Raw genomic sequence first — 23,406 nt, 5'->3', positions numbered from 1 at the left:
TTTTTCTTTAAATCCTGGATATGTGTCGTGACAACAATTTGCAGACCACACACCACTGTGGTAATTCCGCTCCTTCTTAGTGCCATATGTGCACACCATTTATTTACAGCCAGAAGGGTGGCGTGAGTGTTCTCCTTGAGGGGGTGTGATCCTGATATATGGTCCATCCCCAGCGGTGTGAACATTGCCACTATTGGGGATGCAATTAAAATCGTGATTTACCCCCCTGGCATCTTTATTCTGCAGTGCTATATGCACAGGGTTCTTGGACACACGTTATACCGGTATACAAGTGACAGGCTAAAGCCGAGTCCATAGTGACCACCTGAAGCGGAATGGAGCGCTTTGATAGGTTCTCAGGATACCATGAAGACAATGTATGTGGTGTAATTTTGACCAATGCACCAGCGTTATCGTTGGCTGGGCACATATAACATCAGGGTTATGCCGACTAAATGTTGGTCACATCTATCTTATATCATCATAGTTTTTATACTTACCCCTCCGTTGTCACGAACATATATCCATACACTTTTTTTTAAGTCTTGCGGCCCTAATCCAATACGGCCGCCCGGCAGTCACCGAGATGTACTGCGCGTGCGCTGAACTTTGGCGCATGCGCTGTGTCATTTCCCAGACCCCGATAGGCCAACTAAGCAATAGTGAGGCTTCCACTTCGGAGGAGTAATCCTACAGCTTGATAGGTAATTTTAACCTTTTCTTAGCCTAACATTGCACCTAATTTTTACTTGTTTTGTGACACCAAACACGATACTACTGTATGCACGAAATATATGTATTTATTTATGTTTTGTACTAAGATGATGATATATATTTTTGTAAAGAATGCACTGGCACTTTAATGACGCATCTCCTTATGTATATTGCACACCGTGTCTCCTATATATACCCCGTGTGGGTCACTTGTAAAATTGCTTGAGAAAGGTGTATTACACCAAAATATCGCCACTTATTCCACTAAAAATCACCCTCGTTTGATTTGAACCTTGGAGTGCTGCCTGCCATTTCCATTTTACATACAAGTAAGGACCTGGCCAAGATCCTTGGGGGGCGCTGCACCCCTCCTTCTGAGGAGTTAATCTACTGTGCTGACTTGAATTTTATTTGTTCTAGATAGATAGATAAATTAATAGATGTAAGATAGCTATGGTGTCATTGGCGCGACTTGTGATGAGGTGACAGGGGGCAGGTCCCGCTCTCCTACTTGCTGATTGTAGGTTTTTTGAGAGATGGAAACCCTGGTTGTTATGGGCCAAAAAAGGTACTAAATGAGGTCTGAGAGGCAAAATACTTTGAGGAATGATTCCCATGGACACCTGGAGCAGAATTATGTATTTTATTTTTTTGCTCAGAATGACGGTTACACATACCTCCCAACCGACCTGGTTTTAGCGTGACAGTCCTGGTTTTTGGGCTCTGTCATGCTGCCATGGTAGGCTGGGAGAATGTCCTGGGCCCCCGCCAACTTTCCCCGTTTTGTCCCGCCTCCTCCAGACCCCGTAGTTTAGAGCTGCAGAGCAGCTGAAGCATGGGGGCCGGGAGGAGGCGGGACCAGCCCCAGCTACCTCCTCATATGATGTCTGCACAAGTCATGTGAGGAGGTAGTTCCACCCCCGGCTGGCCTACAGGAGAACAGGGGGCTGGAGGCTACAGGAGGACAGGGGGGACTGGAGGCTACAGGAGGAGGACAGGGGGGGCTGGAGGCTACAGGAGGAGGACAGGGGGGCTGGAGGCTACAAGAGAACAGGGGGGCTGGGGAACAGGAGGAGGACAGAGGGGCTGGGGCACAGGAAGAGGACAGAGGGGGCTGGAGGCTACAGTGGGACAGGGGTGCTTGGGCACAGGAGCAGGACAGGGGGGCTGGAGGCTACAGGAGGACAGGGGGGGCTGGAGGCTACAGGAGGACAAGGGGGCTGGAGGCTAGGAGGAGGACAGGGGGCTGGAGGCTACAGGAGGACAGGGGGGCTGGAAGCTACAGGAGGACAGGGGGGCTAGAGGCTAGGAGGAGGACGGGGGGCTTGGGCACAGGAGGAGGACAGGGGGGCTGGGGCACAGGAGGAGGACAGGGGGGGCTGGAGGCTACAGGAGGACAGGGGGAAGCTGCTGCACAGGAGCAGGACAGGGGGGGCTGGAGGCTACAGGAGGACAGGGGGGCTGGAGGCTACAAGAGGACAGGGGGGCTGGAGGCTACAGGAGGACAGGGGGGCTGGGGCACAAGAGGAGGACAGGGGGGCTGGGGCACAAGAAAAGGACAGAGGGGGCTGGAGTCTACAGGAGGACAGGGGTGCTTGGGCACAGGACAGGGGGGCTGGAGGCTACAGGAGGACAGGGGGGCTGGAGGCTAGGAGGAGGATGGGGGGGCTTTGGCACAGGAGGAGGACAGGGGGGCTGGGGCACAGGAGGAGGACAGGGGGGCTGGAGGCTACAGGAGGAGGCTGGGGCACAAGAGGAGGACAGGGGTGCTGAGACACAGGAAGAAGAAAGGGGAGGGCTGGAGGCTACAGGAGGACAGGAGGAAGCTGGGGCACAGGAGCAGGACAGGGGGGCTGGAGGCTACAGGAGGATGATAGAGGACAGGGGGGGGGGCTGGAGGCTACAGGAGAACAGGGGGGCTGGGGCACAGGAGGAGGACAGGGGGGCTGGGGTACAGGAGGAGGACAGAGGGGGCTGGAGGCTACAGGAGGACAGGGGTGCTTGGGCACAGGAGCAGGACAGGGGGGCTGGAGGCTACAGGAGGACAGGGGGGGGCTGGAGGCTACAGGAGGACAGGGGGGCTGGAGGCTAGGAGGAGGATAGGGGGGCTGGAGGCTAGGAGGAGGAGAGGGGGGCTGGAGGCTACAGGAGAACAGGGGGGGCTGGAGGCTACAGGAGGACAGGGGGGGCTGGAGGCTACAGGAGGACAGGGGGGCTGGAGGCTAGGAGGAGGATAGGGGGGGTGGAGGCTAGGAGGAGGAGAGGGGGGCTGGAGGCTACAGGAGGACAGGGGGGGCTGGAGGCTACAGGAGGACAGGGGGGCTGGAGGCTAGGAGAAGGATGGGGGGCTTGGGCACAGGAGGAGGACAGGGGGGCTGGGGCACAGGAGGAGGACAGGGGGGCTGGAGGCTACAGGAGGACAGGGGGCTGGAGGCTACAGGAGGACAGGGGGGCTGGAGGCTACAGGAGGACAGTGGGGCTGGAGGCTAGGAGGAGGACAGGGGGGGGCTTTGGCACAGGAGGAGGACAGGGGGGCTGGAGGCTACAGGAGGACAGGAGGAGGCTGGGGCACAAGAGGAGGACAGGGGTGCTGAGACACAGGAAGAAGAGAGGGGAGGGCTGGAGGCTACAGGAGGACAGGAGGAAGCTGGGGCACAGGAGCAGGACAGGGGGGCTGGAGGCTACAGGAGGAGGATAGAGGACAGGGGGGGCTGGAGGCTACAGGAGGAGGATAGAGGACAGGGGGGCTGGAGGCTACAGGAGGAGGATAGAGGACAGGGGGCTGGAGGCTACAGGAGGAAGATAGAGGACGGGGGCTGGAGGCTACAGGAGGAGGCTGGGGCACCGGAGGAGAATAGAGGAGGAGGCTGCTGGAGGACAGGAGGAGGCTGCTGGGGAACAGGAGAAGGCTGCAGGGGGACAGGAGGAGGCTGCACGACAGGAGGAGGCTGCTGGGAACAGGAGGAGGCTGCAGGGGGACAGGAGGAGGCTGCTGGGAACAGGAGGAGGCTGCAGGGGGACAGGAGGAGGCTGCACGACAGGAGGAGGCTGCTGGGAACAGGAGGAGGCTGCAGGGGGACAGGAGGAGGCTGCTGGGAACAGGAGGAGGCTGCTGGGGGACAGGAGGAGGCTGCTGGGGGACAGGAGGAGGCTGCTAGGGGACAGGAGGAGACTGCTGGGGGACAGGAGGAGGCTGGAGGACCGGAGGAGGCTGCTGGGGAACAGGAGGAGGCTGCTGAAAGACAGGAGGAGGCTGCTGAAAGACAGGAGGAGGCTGCTGGAGGACAGGAGGAGGCTACAGGAGGAGGCTGCTGGGGAGCAAGAGGAGGCTGCTGTGGGCAGGAGGAGGATGGAGGACAGGAGGAGGCTGAGGACAGGAGGAGGATGCTGGAGGACAGGAGGAGGATGCTGGAGGGGGAGGTCGGAGGACAGGAGGAGGAGGCTGCAGGATGAGGAGGCTGCAGGGGGACATGAGGAGGCTGTGGGACCAGAGGAGGCTGCTGGGGGACAGGTGAAGGCTGGAGGACAGGAGGAGGAGGCTGCGGGACAGGAGGAGGCTGGAAGGCAGGTGGAGGCTGGGGGACAGATGAAGGCTGGAGGACAGGAGGAGGAGGCTGGTGGACAGGAGGAGGAGGCTGGTGGACAGGAGGAGGTGGCTGGAGGACAGGAGGAGGCGGATGGGGGACAGGAGAAGGCGGATGGGGGACAGGAGGAGGAGGCTGAAGGACAGGAGGAGGAGGTTGGGGGACAGGAGGAGGCTGGAGGACAGGAGGAGGAGGTTGGGGACAGGAGGAGGCTGGGGACAGGAGGAGGATGCTGAAGGACAGGAGGAGGATGCTGAAGGACAGAAGGAGGCTGGAGGACAGGAGGATGCTTGAGGAGGCTGGGGGACAGAAGGAGGCTGAAGGACAGGAGGAGGATGCTGAAGGACAGGAGGAGGTTGGAGGACAGGAGGATGCTTGAGGAGGCTGGGGGACAGAAGGAGGCTGTAGGACAGGAGGAGGATGCTGGAGGGGGAGGTCGGAGGACAGGAGGAGGAGGTCAGAGGACAGGAGAAGGATGCTGGAGGGGGAGGTCAGAGGACAGGAGGAGGATGCTGGAGGGGGAGGTCGGAGGACAGGAGGAGGAGGTCAGAGGACAGGAGGAGGATGCTGGAGGGGGAGGTCGGAGGACAGGAGGATTCTGGAGGGGACTGTGGGACTGAAGGACAGGAGGAGGATGCTGAAGGACAGGAGGAGGCTGGAGGACAGGAGGATGCTTGAGGAGGCTGGGGGACAGAAGGAGGCTGAAGGACAGGAGGAGGATGCTGAAGGACAGGAGGAGGTTGGAGGACAGGAGGATGCTTGAGGAGGCTGGGGGACAGAAGGAGGCTGTAGGACAGGAGGAGGATGCTGGAGGGGGAGGTCGGAGGACAGGAGGAGGAGGTCAGAGGACAGGAGGAGGATGCTGGAGGGGGAGGTCAGAGGACAGGAGGAGGATGCTGGAGGGGGAGGTCGGAGGACAGGAGGATTCTGGAGGGGACTGTGGGACTGAAGGACAGGTGGAGGATGCTGAAGGACAGGAGGAGGCTGGAGGACAGGAGGATGCTTGAGGAGGCTGGGGGACAGAAGGAGGCTGAAGGACAGGAGGAGGATGCTGAAGGACAGGAGGAGGTTGGAGGACAGGAGGATGCTTGAGGAGGCTGGGGGACAGAAGGAGGCTGTAGGACAGGAGGAGGATGCTGGAGGGGGAGGTCGGAGGACAGGAGGAGGAGGTCAGAGGACAGGAGGAGGATGCTGGAGGGGGAGGTCAGAGGACAGGAGGAGGATGCTGGAGGGGGAGGTCGGAGGACAGGAGGATTCTGGAGGGGACTGTGGGACTGAAGGACAGGTGGAGGATGCTGAAGGAGGAGGCTGGAGGACAGGAGGCTACATTATGAGGAGGATAGAGAACAGGGACCACACCATGTGAGGAGGGATGGGGGTAGGGGTGCAGATAATATTATGTATATAAGTTTGGGGAGATAAATAAAAGTGGAAAACGAAATGTAAAGGGAGGATAAAATTAAAAAGAAGGGTTCTATATGTGGCAGATTGGCATTAGGGGGTATTATACGGGTCCATGGGGGGTGGCCAAAGTAAGGGGGACCGTCAAGGTCGATATTATACTATGCTTGTGGGTGGAATAGTGGGCGTGGTTTCGAAAAAGGGGAGGGGCTTTTGACACTATTTCTCTCCAAAAGTTGGGAGGTATGGTTACACTTTAAGTTACATCTGATAAAATAAAAACAGAATATCAGGGGACTGAGGGGAATTTAACAGGAGGTCTACGGGAAAAATGGAAGCATTTAACACTTTAGCTGCTGCCTGCCTGTATACAGACATCACACTGCATCTGCTGTACGCTCCCCCGGGGCTGGAGTTCAGCGAGGAGAGGGTAGTGATGACAGAGCTGGGGAGCTGTAGCCTGCACTGATAGGATGTTCCTCTGGGGGCCGCTGTGTGTAGTGGCAGAGCAGGGATTGCATCACTCGGTGTACTGTGTGCGGTATGTGGTCGCGTGCAGCGTACTCTCAGTACACTCCCACTACACTCTACACCCAGTACACTCCAAAACACCATAAATTAGGAACAGGAAACGCTACAGTATCCTACTCTATGGTTCTACAGTACCCGCCCCCTCCCGGTGATGGCTCCAATCATCTTGAGAGACGTAATATTGAAAGGGATTTTTTTTACCTACATTCTGACCAATTAGGTTGCGGGCTTTCTGGAGGGGCGGGGAGTAGACGCAGATGTGTGGTTGGCAGCGTGTGCTGTCTTTGTGTCTTGCCAACCAAGATGGCTGTGGAGGAGCTGACCGCCTTGGAGAAATGTCTAGGACTGAAGGCAGGGAAGTACAGCAGCCGTGCCCAGGGGAGCAGCCAGGTGAGCGGGGATTGTCTGCTGACTGCTGCTACACTCACTCAGGAGGTGTTAGCGTCTATAAAACGCTCAGTGTGAATGGCTCGTTGGCAGGGATCTGTATGGACGTGCGGTACACGTGACTCAGAGAGAGCAGGGGCTCGCCATTGCCTACACTGGTTTGTGCACATGTATGTATTGGAATCAATGTGAGCACAGAGCAGTGACCTGTGTGACATGGCAGTCAGTGAGAAAGTGCTGCATGTCCTTGCTGTGCAGATGCTATGACCTGTCATGCGTTTCCATCATGTGACCAACATGAGGGGTTAAATAATAAGTGTTTTCTCTAGGGATTCTGTTTGCTTTTATTAAATGATGTATAGATGACCCTTGTGCTCTTGTGATGAGAGAAATCTGACCAATGACATTTACTTTATATCCAAAAGATCTACATACTGTGAATAGGAGAGATTTGTGTAGAATTTTTTCTGAATTGCTGCCCAGTAGGTAACACCCAGTAGGTATGCTGTAACACCCTCCAGATCCGGTTTATTTCATTGTACTGTGTGGTGGTTTCATCCAGAAAATCAACTTTGAAGTGAGATGAACCGCACTGATGTTAAGCTCCACAGCTTAGTACAGTCCCTTGACTGTGATTGACACGCACCAGCCTTCCACAGACCCGGTTGATGATGTCATTGGATGCAGGGCTGTCAATTAGAGCATATTTGGGTTTCTGTGTCAGGGAGAGCTTGACTTCAGTGCTGAGCTCTCTGCCTCCATGACTTTATACAACCCTTTTGCATCACACTTCAAAGTAGATTTTCTGGGTGATTCCACAACATATGGCAGTGAAAGAAACAAATGTGAAACGTGTTTAGATGCTTGGCAGTGTACTGCTATTGAGTTATTATATAATGTCTAAATATTTTTCTTTAAAATGCAGATTCCTGTACTTCAGCTCAATAAAGGTCCCAGCTTTGCAGGCCTTGCCACCATTGCCTCCCATCTGGTTACACTAGCCAAGAAGGAGGAACTACTGGGTGTTTCTAATGAAGAGAAGGCAGTTGTGCAGCAATGGCTGGAGTACCGAACAACACACATAGACAGACTATCCTCCAAGGAGGACATCAGGACAACACTTAAGGTCAGTCGAAAGGGATTGTTTTGATGCCATATAGGGATTGCCTAAGTTTTTATTGCTTGTGTAGATAGATGCACTGACATTTTATTCTTGTAAACAATCAGAACAATGTGGGAAATGTATCATATGCAATTAAATCCCTGCTGTTCCGCTGCCGTCTGATACATCAAGAGGCTCCAGTCGGCGCAGCATACTTTCACTTGTTTAAGTTTGCTTGCTCGCAAGTGCGCTGGCATGGACCAGGAATTTCCTATGCCTCACTACTCTGCTGCCAACAACGCCCCCTTCACATCCCTCCAGGCCCCCTTGGGGTGGATATGGTGCAAAGGGGGGAAATAACCTCAATTACTGTAGGTTTGCTGGTAATTGCGTTTATAACAGGGCTCATATGGCAGAAAACTGGCATATGAGCCCTCACATATTGAGGCTGAATTGCAGACAAGAAAACATGGCATGGAAACTGGCAGATTGGGGCACATTTACTAGGGGTTGTGCAACAGTTTTCTGATGGACTTTGCATGTTCTTTCTACTGTAAACTGCTTGCACAGGTATTTAAGAAGTGTCTGCACCACAATTGTGTCTCACTTTTGTGTGACCCTTTTGTGGCGCAGCTGCACATAATGAAACACAAATTAGTGGTCGTTCCCGTGCTTAGTCGGACCGGCGCAAGATTTCTCATGCAAGTCGGACCGAATTGTCACACGCCCCATGTTAAAGGTGCAACAAAAAAAAAAGTTGAACTCTGTTGAGGCAGTGCAGGGGACGCCATATTCATGAAGAACGTGCGTCACAAATCCTGAATCTGGCGCTCCTTGCATTAAACACAGGCAAACTGCATTTATTGCAGTTTGCCCTGTTCCTAGTAAATGTGCCCCATTGTTAATTGCCATGCCCCGTCCGTATAACCACACAGATATTAAACTGTAAGTGCTGCATTTGTTTACGAACCGACTTTCTCCGTTGGTTTTGAGTTGCGTAGCTTTCACACCAGCCCATGGTGTGGCTACCACAGGAGAACCCTTCTTCATCACTTGTAACCAAGCAATATGTAAAGGTACTGCTAAAATCGTTGGAGACGGTGAACCAGTCTTTATATGGGCACATCCGGTGTGCAATATGCCGTGGTACCCCTACCTTGTTCCCCTATGTCTACCCTTTGCTGCACTTCAAAAAACAGTCCTACAGTCCATGGCTTGTGGCAGGAACTGGCACACAAGGCATGATGCATTGGCCCCATTGATTACTAGCGTAATACTAAAATTTCTGTTCGACTTTTTTTGTCTGTTAATGTATGCTTTCAGTCGGCACATATCCTATTTTTTTTTTTTTTTTTTTTTTTCCCTTTTCAGCCTGGTTGCTCGCGCTGTTCGTACATTACGATTTTCCCCGGGGAGTGGGAAGGGGGGGGGAGGTTCTGGGGGGGGGGACATAAAAGGTGGATGGGCAATGAAGGTTTTAAGGAGAGAGGAGCAACCTCATATTATGGCTCTAGATGTATCCATTATATCATAAGATACTAGGGGAGCACGTTAACTATAAAATCTTAGTATACACTAGAACAGTGGTGGCGAACCTATGGCACGGGTGCCAGAGGCGGCACTCAGAGCCCTTTCTGTGGGCACTTCCTGCAGCTGCAAGCCACTTAAAAGATGCTGCTTTCAGATGTATTTTGAAACTTGATTCTCTACTTAGAAGTGTAGGAAGAGGGAGAATGAGTAGACAAGGCCAGATTATCTTTGGAGGACCTCCTGCTGGCCCCACGAATCTCTGTGTACAGATTGACACTGGAAAGAAGCTACAATGTTGCAAATTTTCCATCTTTCTACTGTGTTGCTGTCCTCAGGAGGCCAATATGATTGAAAGTTGCTGAAGAACAGGGAGCAAAAAGTTACTGCTTTAATTTTTGGTTGGCACCTCATGTTAAATAAGGGGAGGTTCGGTTTGCAGTTTGGGCACTCGGTTGCTAAAAGGTTCGCCATCACTGCACTAGAATGTCTACTTCTCAATTTTAAAGAAAGCAAACCAAATTTTATTGTTAATTAAACGTTACCCCATATAATGAGGTTGCTCCAAACAGATTGAAGAACAGAAAAAAAAAAAAAAACATATCCTATAAAAAGTTTTTGGGGCAGTGGAGACCCAGATGCAGTATGTAGTGTAGTGATCTCCTTTTTAGGATGCCATGATCCATGAGAACAGGAATAGAACATTAGTAAGTTGCATTTGGAATCCTTTATTAGAGACTAAGTCTGTAGAGGGATAAGTTGTTTATTACCAAACTGATAACTTGGATTGGTTTAAGGTATCTTATGGGTAAGGGATGCTATTCGGTCATGTTAAATATGCTTTGTTGGATGTAAACTGATAGAATATTTACTTTAGGTCATGTTAGAGGTTGACTATTATGTGTTTATTTTGATCTTCTTATTAATTGTGTCTTGCTCTGTTTTTCCATAGGACCTAAATTCCTATTTGGAGGATAAAGTTTACATGGCAGGAAATAAAATCACTTTAGCTGATATATTAACTTATTACGGGTTGCATCCAATCATAGTAAGTATTTTTCTAGAAAAATGCTACAGCAGACTTAACATGGCTGCTCTTTTTGGAAGAAATTGTTCTTCAATTCTGTATGAAGTGAAGCTCTTCATACCTCAGAATGAAGTCGGTATGGTTAGTGATGTGTCTGGGTGTAAGACCATCAATTACAGTGAAGAGTGTATTCTGAAGTTAGGAAAGCTTGGCTTTGCCTCCTTGACTTTATACAACCAAATTACATTGTTTGGACAATGTCACCGTGCTGGGCCATGAAATACTCATGATCTAGAAGGTGTTCAGCTTCTGGATGTCATACTGGTAGTGGTTTATTAGGTCAATTTCTACTGACAGGTTCCTTTTAATCGTAACATGCTGGGTTTCTAAACTGTTCATTATGGATGACTTCTACCTAATTTTATGAGAAATGAAGACAAATTTTTAAGAAGAGTGCTGGAACTATTCCTATTGTTTCCATGAAGAATCATATGTCTATCCTGCCTCTTGTTTCGCAACATCCGGTTATTTTGGCTATAATGAGAGACAAAAGTAATCGAGAGCTGAGGCAGTTTGCCCTGCTAAAATTTTGTGATAATGGCCAACCCCTGGAACCCTCGCTCCATTCAAAACTTTTCAGTGCAATATCATGTTGGGGTTACTTAAAGTGAACCTGTCATCTGAAATTAAACTAATAAACCTGTACCAGTATGCTATCTGCAGTGTAATATTTTTCACTACTAAAAAGCGTCAATCCTATCATTTTATAGAATAGCAGTGTGAATGTTCTACTGCTTGAAAAAAAAAAATCTTGCTTAAAAAAAAAAATTATATATATATATATTATATTTAAATTCTGCTTTAGTACCAGTTATCCCATCTGCACATACCCAATCAATTGTGCCTATTGTATGCATGGGCAGCATAATAATTGTACCTGTAACATGCGTGGGCAGCACCATAAATCCATGGCAACGTTGTGTAATTAGTGGACACTATCCCAATTGACACTACCGATGACACTAGTGCCATGACACTACCGATTACACAGCACCATGGAGTTAATGGTGCTCTATAAATAAATAATAATGACACTAGTGTAGAGACATGTGCGGAGATATGATGTAACTTTGCCCAAAAATGTTCGTTTGCAGGCTTTCAAAAGATTACAAAGGCATGGAGCAGGAATGCCCTGCCAACTGCTGTGCCCTCTATACCTGCTCCATGCCCACATGTCATGGAGGCGGTGTAGTTGCATTATTATCACAATTTCTTGCAGTGCACAAAAATGTACAATTATCTCTCTGCTTCTATTCCAGAAAAATGGCGTGATGGACTCCCTCATGGTGTTCACTCTTTCTTAGCTATATAATAATTTTTTTTTTTTATTATTATTTTAGGCTGGCCTTTCAATCCAGGAAAAAGAGAATTGCATAAATGTTTCTCGGTGGTTCAGTCATATACAGCATTACCCTGACATTCGGCAGCATCTTCCAGCCTTGGTCTTTATTAAGAACAGGATCTATTCAAATGTCCATTAACATGAACTCCTGCCTACAGGCACAGATTTGTCATCCACAATCGTCTCCATTTATATACATATACATAATTTGTATTTGAGTACCACTAACACAATGCCATTTTCTTATTTATTTGAGCAGTTTCCTTCTGGAAGGTCTACAAAATGCAGAACAATTCTACTTCAGCATTGTATTTTACACTCAGATTTTGTAACAAATTTTTTTTTTTGTTACAGATTTTGTCTGTTTTTATAAAACCCTGTGCCAATAAACAGAGGCAATGATGGCTACCGCTGATTTTGTTTGTGTTGCTTTTTCGATTTTCTCAAAGCTGTAATGTGACTGAGTTTCAGTGATTACTGGGAACTTGAGGTATGTCCCCTCAAAAAAGGACGACACGATGTACTAAATATCAGAACTTGCCACAGTGTAAGAACTAGTGTAAATAAAATCATGCGTTTTACCGTAATGTAAATTGTTGGCCCTGCATAAAGAAACAACTTTTCCCTTATGCCGTTGCTTGGAGAAATCTTTGCACAGTCCCCTGGCACAACTATAAAGGAAATCTACAATTAAAATCATGCATGATAAACCATGAATACTAGATTCAGGCAGAGTGACTATGGTAATCTTATTATGTGTTATCCATGGCCTCCTACCTTCTAAAGTCACGTTTTTTTTAATTCTGCACCTGGAGCATTGGGGTGTTGCCAGAGCCCCTCTGTGCTGCATATTCAAAGGCTGTTACACTGTGTAGAAGCCCAACCCGGGCCCCCCCCCCCCCCCCCCCCCCGCTCCCTCAGCCTGATGTAGTCTGACTGCAGCAGAGGGACAGTTATACTGAAGCTGCAGCATCATTTTAAAAATTGACTATAGAAGGAAAGAGGTCATGGATAATAAATATAAGAATATTGCTAATCCAGACCTACAAGGGCTCCTGTCAGTACAATGCTCACCCAACACTCCCTTACCTAAAATGCGCAACATCTCAGTTTCCGGTATCCATACTATAACAGAAGTGGCAAAATTATTGGGCATTCCACCATCTAGATGGCAGTTATACTTACAAATCTGGAACAATTATCTGCAAATACCACTTTCGAGGATCTCTGTCTTGCCACCTCTCCACCGTCTCATACGATTTCCTTGGTCTGTTCACTGCTGTTAGGTAAGGGGACAGTGGACTCCCTGCCTCACTTTGCTTATATTTGGAAGCAAGACCTTAAAGCAAATCAATCAGTTGAAAAAAAACACCTAGAAATACTGACCTCTGCTGCTCTTTATCTTGTTCCTGGTGCCCTCCTGTCTTGACACGCTGAGGTCATCTGGCCAATGGTAGAAGGCTCTTATCATTGTATGTTTTTGTATAAAAAAAAAAATGTAAATACCATACATCTCACAATACTCAACAATAGACATTATTATAATAATGAGAGTTCCATATTCAAAGCCTTCTTATCTCCCCCCATCCTCCCTACATCAGCTGAAAGAAAAAAAATCCTATTTTATTTTGCCTTTTTCTCATCCTTTTCAGAGTTCCTGAAATTTTTGCCCCCCCCCCCTTCCTACCAACCATATCTTCTTCCGAATATGAAGGTACCCATGTCTAGAATAGCTAATCTTTTCCCAAGTTTAAGCTTTTTAATCAATTTTATACATTCCACATAGGATGAGCTTTAAGCATTGCCCCATTATCTTGACACACGTGATGTCAGTTCCTTGGCGTAAACTGTGATTAAATTACAGAACAAGAGTCAAACTACATAAAATGTTCCCAACAGTACCAGCTTCCAGAAGCTCCTCTCAAAAGTTGGATAGGCTTGATGGGCACTTTTTGTGTACCATAAATTCAAGCTGCTCCCACAACAACTCCATGGATTTCAAATCTGGTGACTGGACTGGCCACTCCATTAACGATAGATACCAGCCGCCTGCTTTTTCCCTAAATAGTTTATGCAAATTTGAGGATGTGCTTTGGTTCATTGTCCTGTTGTAGGATGAAATTGGCTTCAATCAAGCGCTGTCCACAGGGTTTGGCATGGTGTTGCAAAATAGAGAGATAACCTTCCGTATTCAAAATCCCATTGGCCTTGTACAAATCTCCCACTTTGCCAGCACCAAAGCAACCCCAGACCATAACAGTACCTCCACCATGCTTGACAGATCTTCCAGCATCTTTTCAGTTCTTCTGCTTCTCACAAATGTTCTTCTGTGTGAGTCATACACATCATATTTAGATTCATCTGTACATAATACTTTTTTCCAATCTCTCTGTGTAATGTCTGAGTTCTTTTGCCCACATTAATCTTTTCCTATTATTAGCCAGTCTCAGATATGGCTTTTTCTTTTCCACTCTGCTCTAAAGGCCAGCATCCTGGAGTTGCATCTCGGTGGCTGACACTGGTGTTTGGCAGATACCATTTAATGAAACTGCCAGTTGAGGACCTGTGAGACGTTGGTTTCTCAATCTACAGACTCAAATGTACTTGTCTTGTTGCTTAGTTGTGCAGCGGGGCATCCCAATTCTCTTTCTACTCTGGTTAGAGCCTGTTTGTGCTCTCCTGTGAAGGGAGAAGTATTCACAGTTGTATGAAACCTTCAGTTTCTTGGTAATTTGTCGCATTGAATCGCCTTTTTAATAACAAGAATAGACTGTCGTTTCACTTGACGGTTCTTTTTTTCTCGCCATTGTGAGAGTTTCATTGAACAAACAAATGTGATGCTCCATATTCTCAACCAGCTCAAAGGAAGGTCAGTTTTATAACTTCTCAAATCGGCCAAACTGTTTTCAGGTGTGCTACGTGAACTCTTAAACAGTTAGCAAACACAATGTACCATTCATTAATCCCTTAAAGACTCAAGTTTTTTTTCACTCATTTCTCGATCTCCACCTTCAAAAATCCCTAACTTTTTAATTTTCTGTGTACAGAGCTGTGTGCGGGCTTTTTTTGTGAGTAACAAATTTTACTTTTCCATGATGTTTAGTATTCCATGCAGTGTATTGGGAAGCAGGAAAAAAAATTCCAAATATGAAATAATTAAAAAAAAAATGCATATCACATTCTTGTGGGCTCAGTTTTTACGACTTACACTCTGGGCTCCAAATAACACCTCTACTTTATTCTTTGGTTCGGGACAATTGCGGTGATCACGATTGCGTCTTAATACATTTTCAAAAATTAAATGAATGTGTACGAAAAAAAAAAAAAAATTATGCCATCTTCTCATGCTAATAACTTTTACATACTTGGTGCACAGAGCTGTGTGAGGGGTCATTATTTGCTAAATGAGCTGATGTTTTCATTGCTACCATTTTGAGGGCTGGGCAATATATTGATCACTTTTTATGACATTTTTTATGTCATGGGCAGCACGGTGGCTGAGTGAGTAGCACTTCTGTCTTGCAGCACTGGGGTCCTGGGTTCGAATCCCACCCAGGTCAACATCTGCAAAGAGTTTCTATGTTCTTTCCGTGTATGCGTGGGTTTCCTCCGGGTACTCCGGTTTCCTCCCACACTTCAAAAACATACTGGTAGGTTGTTTAGATTGTGAGCCCCATCGGGACAGGGACTGATTTGACATGCTTTGTTCAGCGCTGCGTAATCTGTGTGCGCTATATAAATAAAAGAATTATTATTATTATTATTATTATTATGTAAAATGGTGTAAAAGTCGAGTTTCGGACACGTCGATGCCTATTGTGTCAGATTTTTACTGTTTACTAAGTTTTATATCAGTTCTAGGGAAAGGGGGGTGATTTGAATTTTTTATATTTTTTTTAATAAATTTTTTTTCCTTTTTTATTTTCAATATTAGTGAAAAAAGTAGGGTACTTTAACCCTAGATGGTCTGATCGTTCCTACTGTATACTGCAATATGCATATACTGCATATGGTATACTGTAATACTACTGTATTTGCATACGATTACTTACAATGAGCCACTGGCTCATTATAATGAATCTTCAGTAGCCATGTAGCCTCAGGTCTGTCGAAGAGCAGAGGCTATCATGGCAGCCGATCTCTGCCTCCTGATGATGTCCGGGGGGGGGGGGGGTAAATATGGCTCCTCCAATTTTTAAATTGCTGCCAGCGTCTTTGCCGGCGGTCTACAACAAGTTAACACCCGCGGTCGGTGCTTGGGTGTTAGCGATGGGTCTTTGCTGCAATATGTTTTAAAGCCCATCTCTGTAGAGGGGTTTAGCCCGTGAGCCCTCTTCATACAACCTTCATAGCTCTGCAGCGGATATGAAGGGGTGAAAGCACTGGAGTGATGATTTTTGGAAATGGGTCTATATACACACCTATGTAGATATTGCATTAAAAAACAGATGTTTGCAGCTAGAATAGTAATTTACCACATTAACAAAGTGTATTCAATGTAATTCATATGTTAGCTTTATTGACAGAAAATGTGCTTTTCTTTCGAAAATAAGAACATTTCTAAGTGACCCCAAACATTTGAGCAGTAGTGTACATTGCAACCTCTATCATGTCAAATGTAATTTTATTCCTGTGCATTGCTCAATAAAACATTGAACCAAATGTTTAACCAGATTACCACAGTCAAAGTGCCTGGATCTATAAGTAATTGTGCCTGGTTCATCATGATGAATTTTGATGGTAAATTTCGTTTAAGCAGGGCTGGCTCCAGGTTTCTATAGGCCCCTGGGCGACAGAGCCTCAGTGGGCCCCTTTGCAATAAACTCAGTGGCGGAATTAAACATTCAGAAACTAAAATATTCCCTAGTTCATCATCCCAAAGAGCCCTCTCATAGGTTATTTTATATTAAGCCCCTAAATAGGCTGCCAGCTGCTGACTGAGATTGGGCCATGTGGGCCCCTCTGGTATGCCTGTTGCTGGCTTGGGCCCTGCCTTTAAGTTGCAGCAGAAATCATGGCTTTGCCATGGTTAGAATTGCTGCAGAATATATCTGCAGGAATTCCATCCTGTGTGTCCCCAGTCCGAGGCCAGGGTTGGACAGGCTAGCCTATAGCATCACTGCTGGGCACTGATGCCGTTTGGCCCCACCCCCTGCTGGATGACTCCTCCTGTTCTATAGCTAGCTCAGCCCCCTGCCACAAGTATTGGGACTTCAACTCTATCTGTGTCCAAGTCCCTCAGACACAGAGTCAATGTGGATCTTCGTATGGGGCAGAGCCTTTGGCTTCCAGGGGCCCACGCCTGCCAAAACTCGGACCCATATGAAGGTCAGAGGATACACTGTTAAAGTCCATCAGTGGCGCTGCTGCTGCAGGATGTGAATGTGTACTTGCTGCGACAGCACTGACTTATTTCAACATCACATCCTATGATCTTCAAATGGGGCCCAAATTTGGTCACTGATACTGACCTCTACCTGGCAGCCAGCCTAGACCAAAGTAATGGAAATCTGGTGAAGCTCTAATGAAGCATTTAACATGATCTCCTAGAAGGCAGAGCCTCTATACTGCTCTCCTCTTCCTGCTGTCTTGACAAGTTTTAATCTAGGACCTTGAGTGATGTAAGAAGAATCCTGCATCACAGTGCTGCCGGCTAGGATTAGGTAGGGAGAAGCTTGTAAATTTAGCTTTGTGACTGCTGGCTATTCTGGGCGGCATCCCTGTGACTGCTGACTATTGTGGGGGACATCTCTGTGACCATGGTCAGATTTATGTCCACTGGAAGTAAACACAGAAGCTTTCTATAGAATTACCGCAAGTAGAGATCTAGAAAATCATCAGGAATTGATACAGAAAGTAGATTGTAAAATTTTATAACTTTTTATTATAAAAACAATAACATTAATTTGCTGAAATGGGAATTCCCCTTTAAGTGTTGAACACATATATTTGTATATATTTACAATGCTATTGCCATGCAATTCTCAAACATAATGGGGCAGATTTACTTGCCTGGTCCTGTCGAGATCCCCGTGGTGCGTTGTCCGACGAGGATTCGGGTCTGCCGTGATTCACTAAGGTCATGAGTCCAATTCCTTCATGTGTTGCTTCCCCACTGAGATCTGCCGGAGTTCACCTTCTTCCTGGCGCATGTAAGTGCTTGATCTTGCGACACAATTTCGTTGTTAAATTCCGCGGGTTGTCCGAAGGCACACCCCCCTGATTTCTGACGCAGAATCGCGGTCCACGGACCCTTGGTAAATGTTCCCCAATGTTTCTGAATAAGTAAAACTTTATAAATAGTTTGTTTCCCTGTTTCTGTGAGGTGCTATTAACTTTTCCATTTAATCTTTCTATTTTAAAAGTGTTTTGTATATTGTTTATATATCATAAATAATACTAGGAAAGCAAAGGACCGAGAAAAAAAAAACAAAAGAAAGTACAGAAATGAAAAGTTGTAAATAATAAAAGAGAGCTCTCCAATATAACTCATTAAACTGTGACCAATAAAGACATATAGAGATCTGTGACAGCAGCCCTGGCCAACCAAGTGGTACTACATTTCCAAGGCTGCAACCATTGTATGGGAGTATCACAACTCTATTCCACAATAAAAGCTGAGTGACAGAGGTCTCTGTATCTGTGGGTATCTGCCCGTTTTCATTTGTACATGCGATTGTTTTAAAAACACATTGGGCCACATTTACCAAAAACATTGCAAACTGTACTTGCAAACTGTACTTGCAGGATTTGTGGCGCTCCCTTCACTGCTCTGACAGAGTGCACCAACTTATTTTGGTGCACCTTTAACATGGGGCGTACAACACACTTCTGTCATAATGATAAATGTGTTGCACGGTCCGACTGTGTACAGTGGTGCAGCCGTGACATAAATGAGTTGTGTGCGACACATACGAGTCTATGACACTTTTTAAATATATGTGCAAGCAGTTTTCACAAAAAAGAACGTGTAAAGTCCGACAGAAAAGTGCCACGTGGGCATTGGTAGGGCTCTTCCCCTGGGTTCTGGCCCTGGTGAACACACGGTTGTGTGAATGAGGCCATAGAGGGTTGCTTTATTTTGTGAACATGTTAGGAACAACTGTAACTGAACTAGCCAAAAACATTATTTCTAAAACTAATAAAGCAAAGTGCACAAGTATAACCCACATTAAAAATAGTTAAGTCAACAGTTATCTTTCAGTAAGTAAATTTACACGTTAGGGATTTTGCACTAATATTTACATGTACAAATGTGGATGAGATTTAATTGAAAACTGTGATCTATATTTCCAGTGCATTGTAAAGCTGCAATCTTCCCATGCCTAAATTAAACATATAAAACCAACACATTAACATAAAAATCTATTTGCATCTACAAGTTTGCAGTCTAACTTTATTTTCCCTTCAGTGACCAATAATTTCCACTGCTTTTCTTATTAGACATTCTGACTGACCTTTATTACAAAAGTCTAAATTCTATAAATTCTTCCTAGGAACATTTCGCTATATTGTCCATGCCTAATGTTATTCTTGATTTATTAAAACTGAATTATAGCTTTCTTCAGGCAGAAGGTGAGTTTTATAGCAAAAATGATGAGGCAAGTATGTGACCATATATCTGAGCATTGCACTGAGCCTTTGGATAGACAGGTACCGTCTAATTCTGGTCTTGGAACTTGGATTTATTACACTAACCCATTGCAATTAAAGTCAAGCTCTAGGGTTATACTGAATCTCCTAGCAGATTAGATTAAAGATGTCTATGAAAGTATTACTTGTTGCTCACTGTCCTACAGGCTTGCCTTGTTTCTGAGTCTTAAAAATAGTTGATAAAAATACTATGGGTTACTAGGTATTTCCAACTTGTTCTTCCCCTTTTATACACCATAGCTGTTTAGTGTACTCTTTATCTATTAAACTATTTCTTCATTGGAGGAACTCAATCTCTGCAGACTTTCCAGCCTTATGAGCTAATTTGACAGCTCATTGGTGATGTCTATTCCACTCCAAAAAGGCATCCCCCCTGGGGCTAGCCAGCTGTATTGTGGATTCTACAGATTTGGCTTGCTGTTCCTGCTGGGTGTCATCTGTCTTCTTAGACTTGCACTAAATAATTTTTGTTTTTCCTGACATCATCTGCCTGAGCAGTTTCTGCCTGCCAGGCCTGTCTGTCCAGCTTGAGCATCAAACACAGTAGCCATACGGATAATCGGAAACGGCACCATTCCAAACAAAGCAGCCTGGGGCTGGCTTTGACCAAGATCAGCATAACATCCCAACAACTTCTAGCTATCATGACTGCAGCAGCCCTGATCTCCCATCGGAGAAGCAGCCTATGGACTTATTCTGCTCACACAAGTTGAATTCCTCCCCCTCCCCCACTTATTTGTTGTAATAACTGTCAGCCTAATCTCCCTTTGCCAGGAAGAAAATGCCGCAACAGGTTTGGGTCTCCCTGCCTCTTGCTGGCGTTTCACTTGGATTTGCGCCATTTGGACAAAGTGGTGCTGTAGTAGATTACTATTGGTAAGCAGCCTGTAGAAAAATGACATAGTTTGGCAGAAAAGACTGAATACACTGTGGTACAGAGCATAGCAAATTCTAATTGCACGTGGCATACCAATCCTATCATGTAAAGTCCGAGGCAACATAAAAGCGACAACAGTACATGGTATACCATTAAAACAAATGGAACAATAAAGGCATATGCTATTGTTCAAAGATAGACAATTTCATTTTCAAAGGACACATAGTGACTTTTTAATAATATCACCATAGGCTTATAGGCAGTTTTGTGTAATACTATATACGAATGAGATGTATCTGTAATACAAAATATAGTTTATTCATAGAATTACCTCAAGAGGAAAATTATGCTTATGTATTTTAGAATTCCCTGTTTCAAGGGCATGTTCAGTCCATGGCAGATATCAGCTTTTTTTTTTTCATTAGACAATGCAAAGTATCCCTATACTTTCCATATCGAAAGCATGGACAGATACAAGAAGAATGTACAATTCTACAATCTTAAAGATTAAACAAATTATTATTATGGTAACCAATATAAGTTGAAAAAAGCCCAACATTTACCATTCATAACAATAACAGCTTGAAGAGGCAGCAATGAGATAGCTGCTTTCACTTTCCAGGCCTGTGTTGTCACATTCATACGTTGCGTCTCCATCCCATTTAAGTGAGTGGAGTTAAGCTGAAATACCAAGTGCAGCTTCTGTACAATGAATAACTCTTGGGATTCAGTAAGTGGTTGTAATGAATGTGAATGCTGCAGTCTTTTTAAACAGCTAATAATTGGATATGTGTGTTGGCCCATTGTTGATCTAATTTTGATGAACCATTCTAAGTATAGGTAAGCAACATGTACAACTGTATCATGCAACCCATTAGCTGTAACAGAATGTGCAGCACTAATAAATACACAATTTACGCATCCAGAAGTTTACTCCAACATACACAGTTTAATACCCAATAATAGATTACTGCAGCTTGTTGCATTGTTATAATTGGCATCTACTTGGTTCCAGGGCACCCTTTTCTTTCAGAAACAGATGGGAAAATGTCATGTCTGAGTACCTTTACCGAGTAATATGTAAACAAATCTATCTTTAAAGCTAGGAGTGAAACAATTTTCTTGGCAACAAGACTGCTATGAATGTGCGAGATGACTCTATTTCAAATTTTGGGAAATCATCCTTGGTGCTTCCAGATGTGAACCAATGACTTTTTGCCTTTTCACATAATTTCTTAAAGAGAACCCGTCATGCAAAATAACCCCCCTAAACTAAATATATTTTCATAAACTGCCATTAGAGAGCATTGCCTCTATCCCTTCATTGTCCCTCTACATGCCTGTAAACCTAAGCAATGAGGTCCTAAAGCTGTATGCAAATGACCTGTGAAATGTCCAATGAAGCATTAGCATATTCAAGCAGTCCACTCTATTCATGAGTGGGAGGTACAGCCACACCCCCAGTGCTTGACTGACAGCCTGTGTAATGATGTGAGGCTGTATAATGATGTGCTTCCTGGTGCTGGTGGCCACGCCCCCTGCAGCCTGTGTGTGCATGTGTGTGTGTGTTTAGGAGAGATACAGCAGCTCCAGGCAGCCATGTTACAGCAGAACATGTCAGATTCATGTGTAGCTGATGTCTGTGTCTCTCACCTGTATATTAGGAGGATGCAGCATGTCAGCAGATGACATACACACACACACTAGCAATGCTTTACTATACATTACACACAGACATGAGCAGGGGGAGGAGAGGGGAGGGGGAACAGGGGTGACATCACTGCCTCTGACCATGTGACCAGCCTCACTTACATGATAAAGAATAGATGATTTTACAATGATTAATGTATGAAATAACTAGATAAAGGTTGGGATGGGATCCTTGTGAGCTGCTCCAGCAGGTAGAGGTGACAGGACAAGTGACACAGACCTGATGACAGGTGTCCTTTAAGTCTGGTGATGTGTCAGATAAACTTGACCATAGATCAGCAATATGCATTAATTCTGCCAGGAGTGTAAGCAATCCAAAACTTTGAAAAAATATTTATTAATAAAGAAACATCTAGCTTACCACATTATTTTTTTCCTCTCTAAATTTGCAGCAGATCCAATAATGACCAACACGATAATCATTCCTCTTAGAAAAAGAAAATGATCTATCACCATATAAAGGCAATTTATTAAAAGCTTATTTTCAATAAAATCCTAACATGTCTGATATGCGATTGGGTCATGTTCATCTGTTGTGGGACCAGTTTGGTTAGTTGTTAAAGGAAATCTAATACTTAATTTAACATTTTCAAATCACCACAAGTACTTTACAGAGGATAGGATCATTAATGCGGCCATACCTTTATTATGGATATGAGCAGGCTTGTTTGTTTGAAAAATTAATTTAATTTTATGTAAATGTGGCAGAAGTGCTTTGGGACGTGTAACCTTCCTCCTCCGAGGCCCCCTCCTGCTATCTGCTACTCACTGCAGCTGCACAGCAGTGCATTTGAGGAACATCGGGGCAGATTTATCAGTGCTTCTACTCTAGGTTCTGATATAGAAGCTCTAAAATAATCGCAAATTATTGCACACAGCAAGAATTTGCAATTATTATTACGCCTACACCACTTCCATGCCATTTGGGTGTGAAGGGGGTGCAAAGAGGCCTCCAGTGGAGGTTGTGGGCAGAGGGAATTCCTGCCCGATGCCTGTAAGCTTTTTAAAATTTTATGCAAAACCATGCCAGGTCGGACCATGTACATAATAAGGTATGGCTGCACTAATAATCCTAACCTGTTTAAAGCAGTAGAGGTTACATTTTCTTTAAAACATATGAAAAAGCAAAAGATATATTTTTGTATTGGCTAGGGTAGGGACCGCTGCCCAGTTGTCACAACTGACCTAGTGCAAATCCGTCAAGTAGGCAGGGACAGGAGTTGCAGGAAACTCAAAGTTCACACTTCTTTCCTGTTGAAGGAAACTCAGGGTTCACACTTCTTGACATCCCAGCTCTCATTTTTTCCCTTTGGTCAAGGTTCATCATTCCCAGCTGTTTATTCTTATATGTTTGGAATGCTATTGTTCTCATTTGTTTGTGGCTGAGATAAACTGAAAGAGACATCCCCATCCATAGTGTGCATGTTTACAGGGATCTTGTGGAAAATCTGAGAAACTGAATATGTGTGGGCACAGTTAAGAGGTAAAGTG

At 45.6% G+C, this 23,406-nt stretch overlaps 1 protein-coding gene across 1 annotated transcript; it reads left to right on the top strand.

Annotated features, from left to right (window-relative positions):
- The first annotated feature begins 6,376 nt into the window (after positions 1–6,376).
- EEF1E1 (eukaryotic translation elongation factor 1 epsilon 1) lies at positions 6,377–12,083 on the top strand. Its single transcript, XM_072152561.1, has 4 exons — positions 6,377–6,620; positions 7,543–7,743; positions 10,199–10,294; positions 11,674–12,083. Exons 1-4 carry the CDS (start codon positions 6,534–6,536, stop codon positions 11,812–11,814), a joined length of 525 nt encoding a protein of 174 aa, XP_072008662.1. The 5' UTR covers positions 6,377–6,533; the 3' UTR covers positions 11,815–12,083.
- The last annotated feature ends 11,323 nt before the right edge of the window (positions 12,084–23,406 follow it).

This window comes from Engystomops pustulosus, chromosome 5, assembly GCF_040894005.1.
Source record: "Engystomops pustulosus chromosome 5, aEngPut4.maternal, whole genome shotgun sequence".
Classification (NCBI taxonomy): Eukaryota; Metazoa; Chordata; class Amphibia; order Anura; family Leptodactylidae; genus Engystomops; species Engystomops pustulosus.
The sequence above is the reverse complement of the archived record's forward strand: the minus strand, read 5'-3'. Positions and strand labels throughout refer to the sequence as shown.

Excerpts from the sequence above, each read along its gene's own strand:
- EEF1E1 (XM_072152561.1), top strand. The coding sequence starts at position 6,534 with ATGGCTGTGGAGGAGCTGACCGCCTTGGAGAAATGTCTAGGACTGAAG. Across the intron at positions 7,744-10,198 it reads ACATCAGGACAACACTTAAG|GACCTAAATTCCTATTTGGA; the intron begins GTCAGTCGAAAG and ends GTTTTTCCATAG. Across the intron at positions 10,295-11,673 it reads ACGGGTTGCATCCAATCATA|GCTGGCCTTTCAATCCAGGA; the intron begins GTAAGTATTTTT and ends TTATTATTTTAG.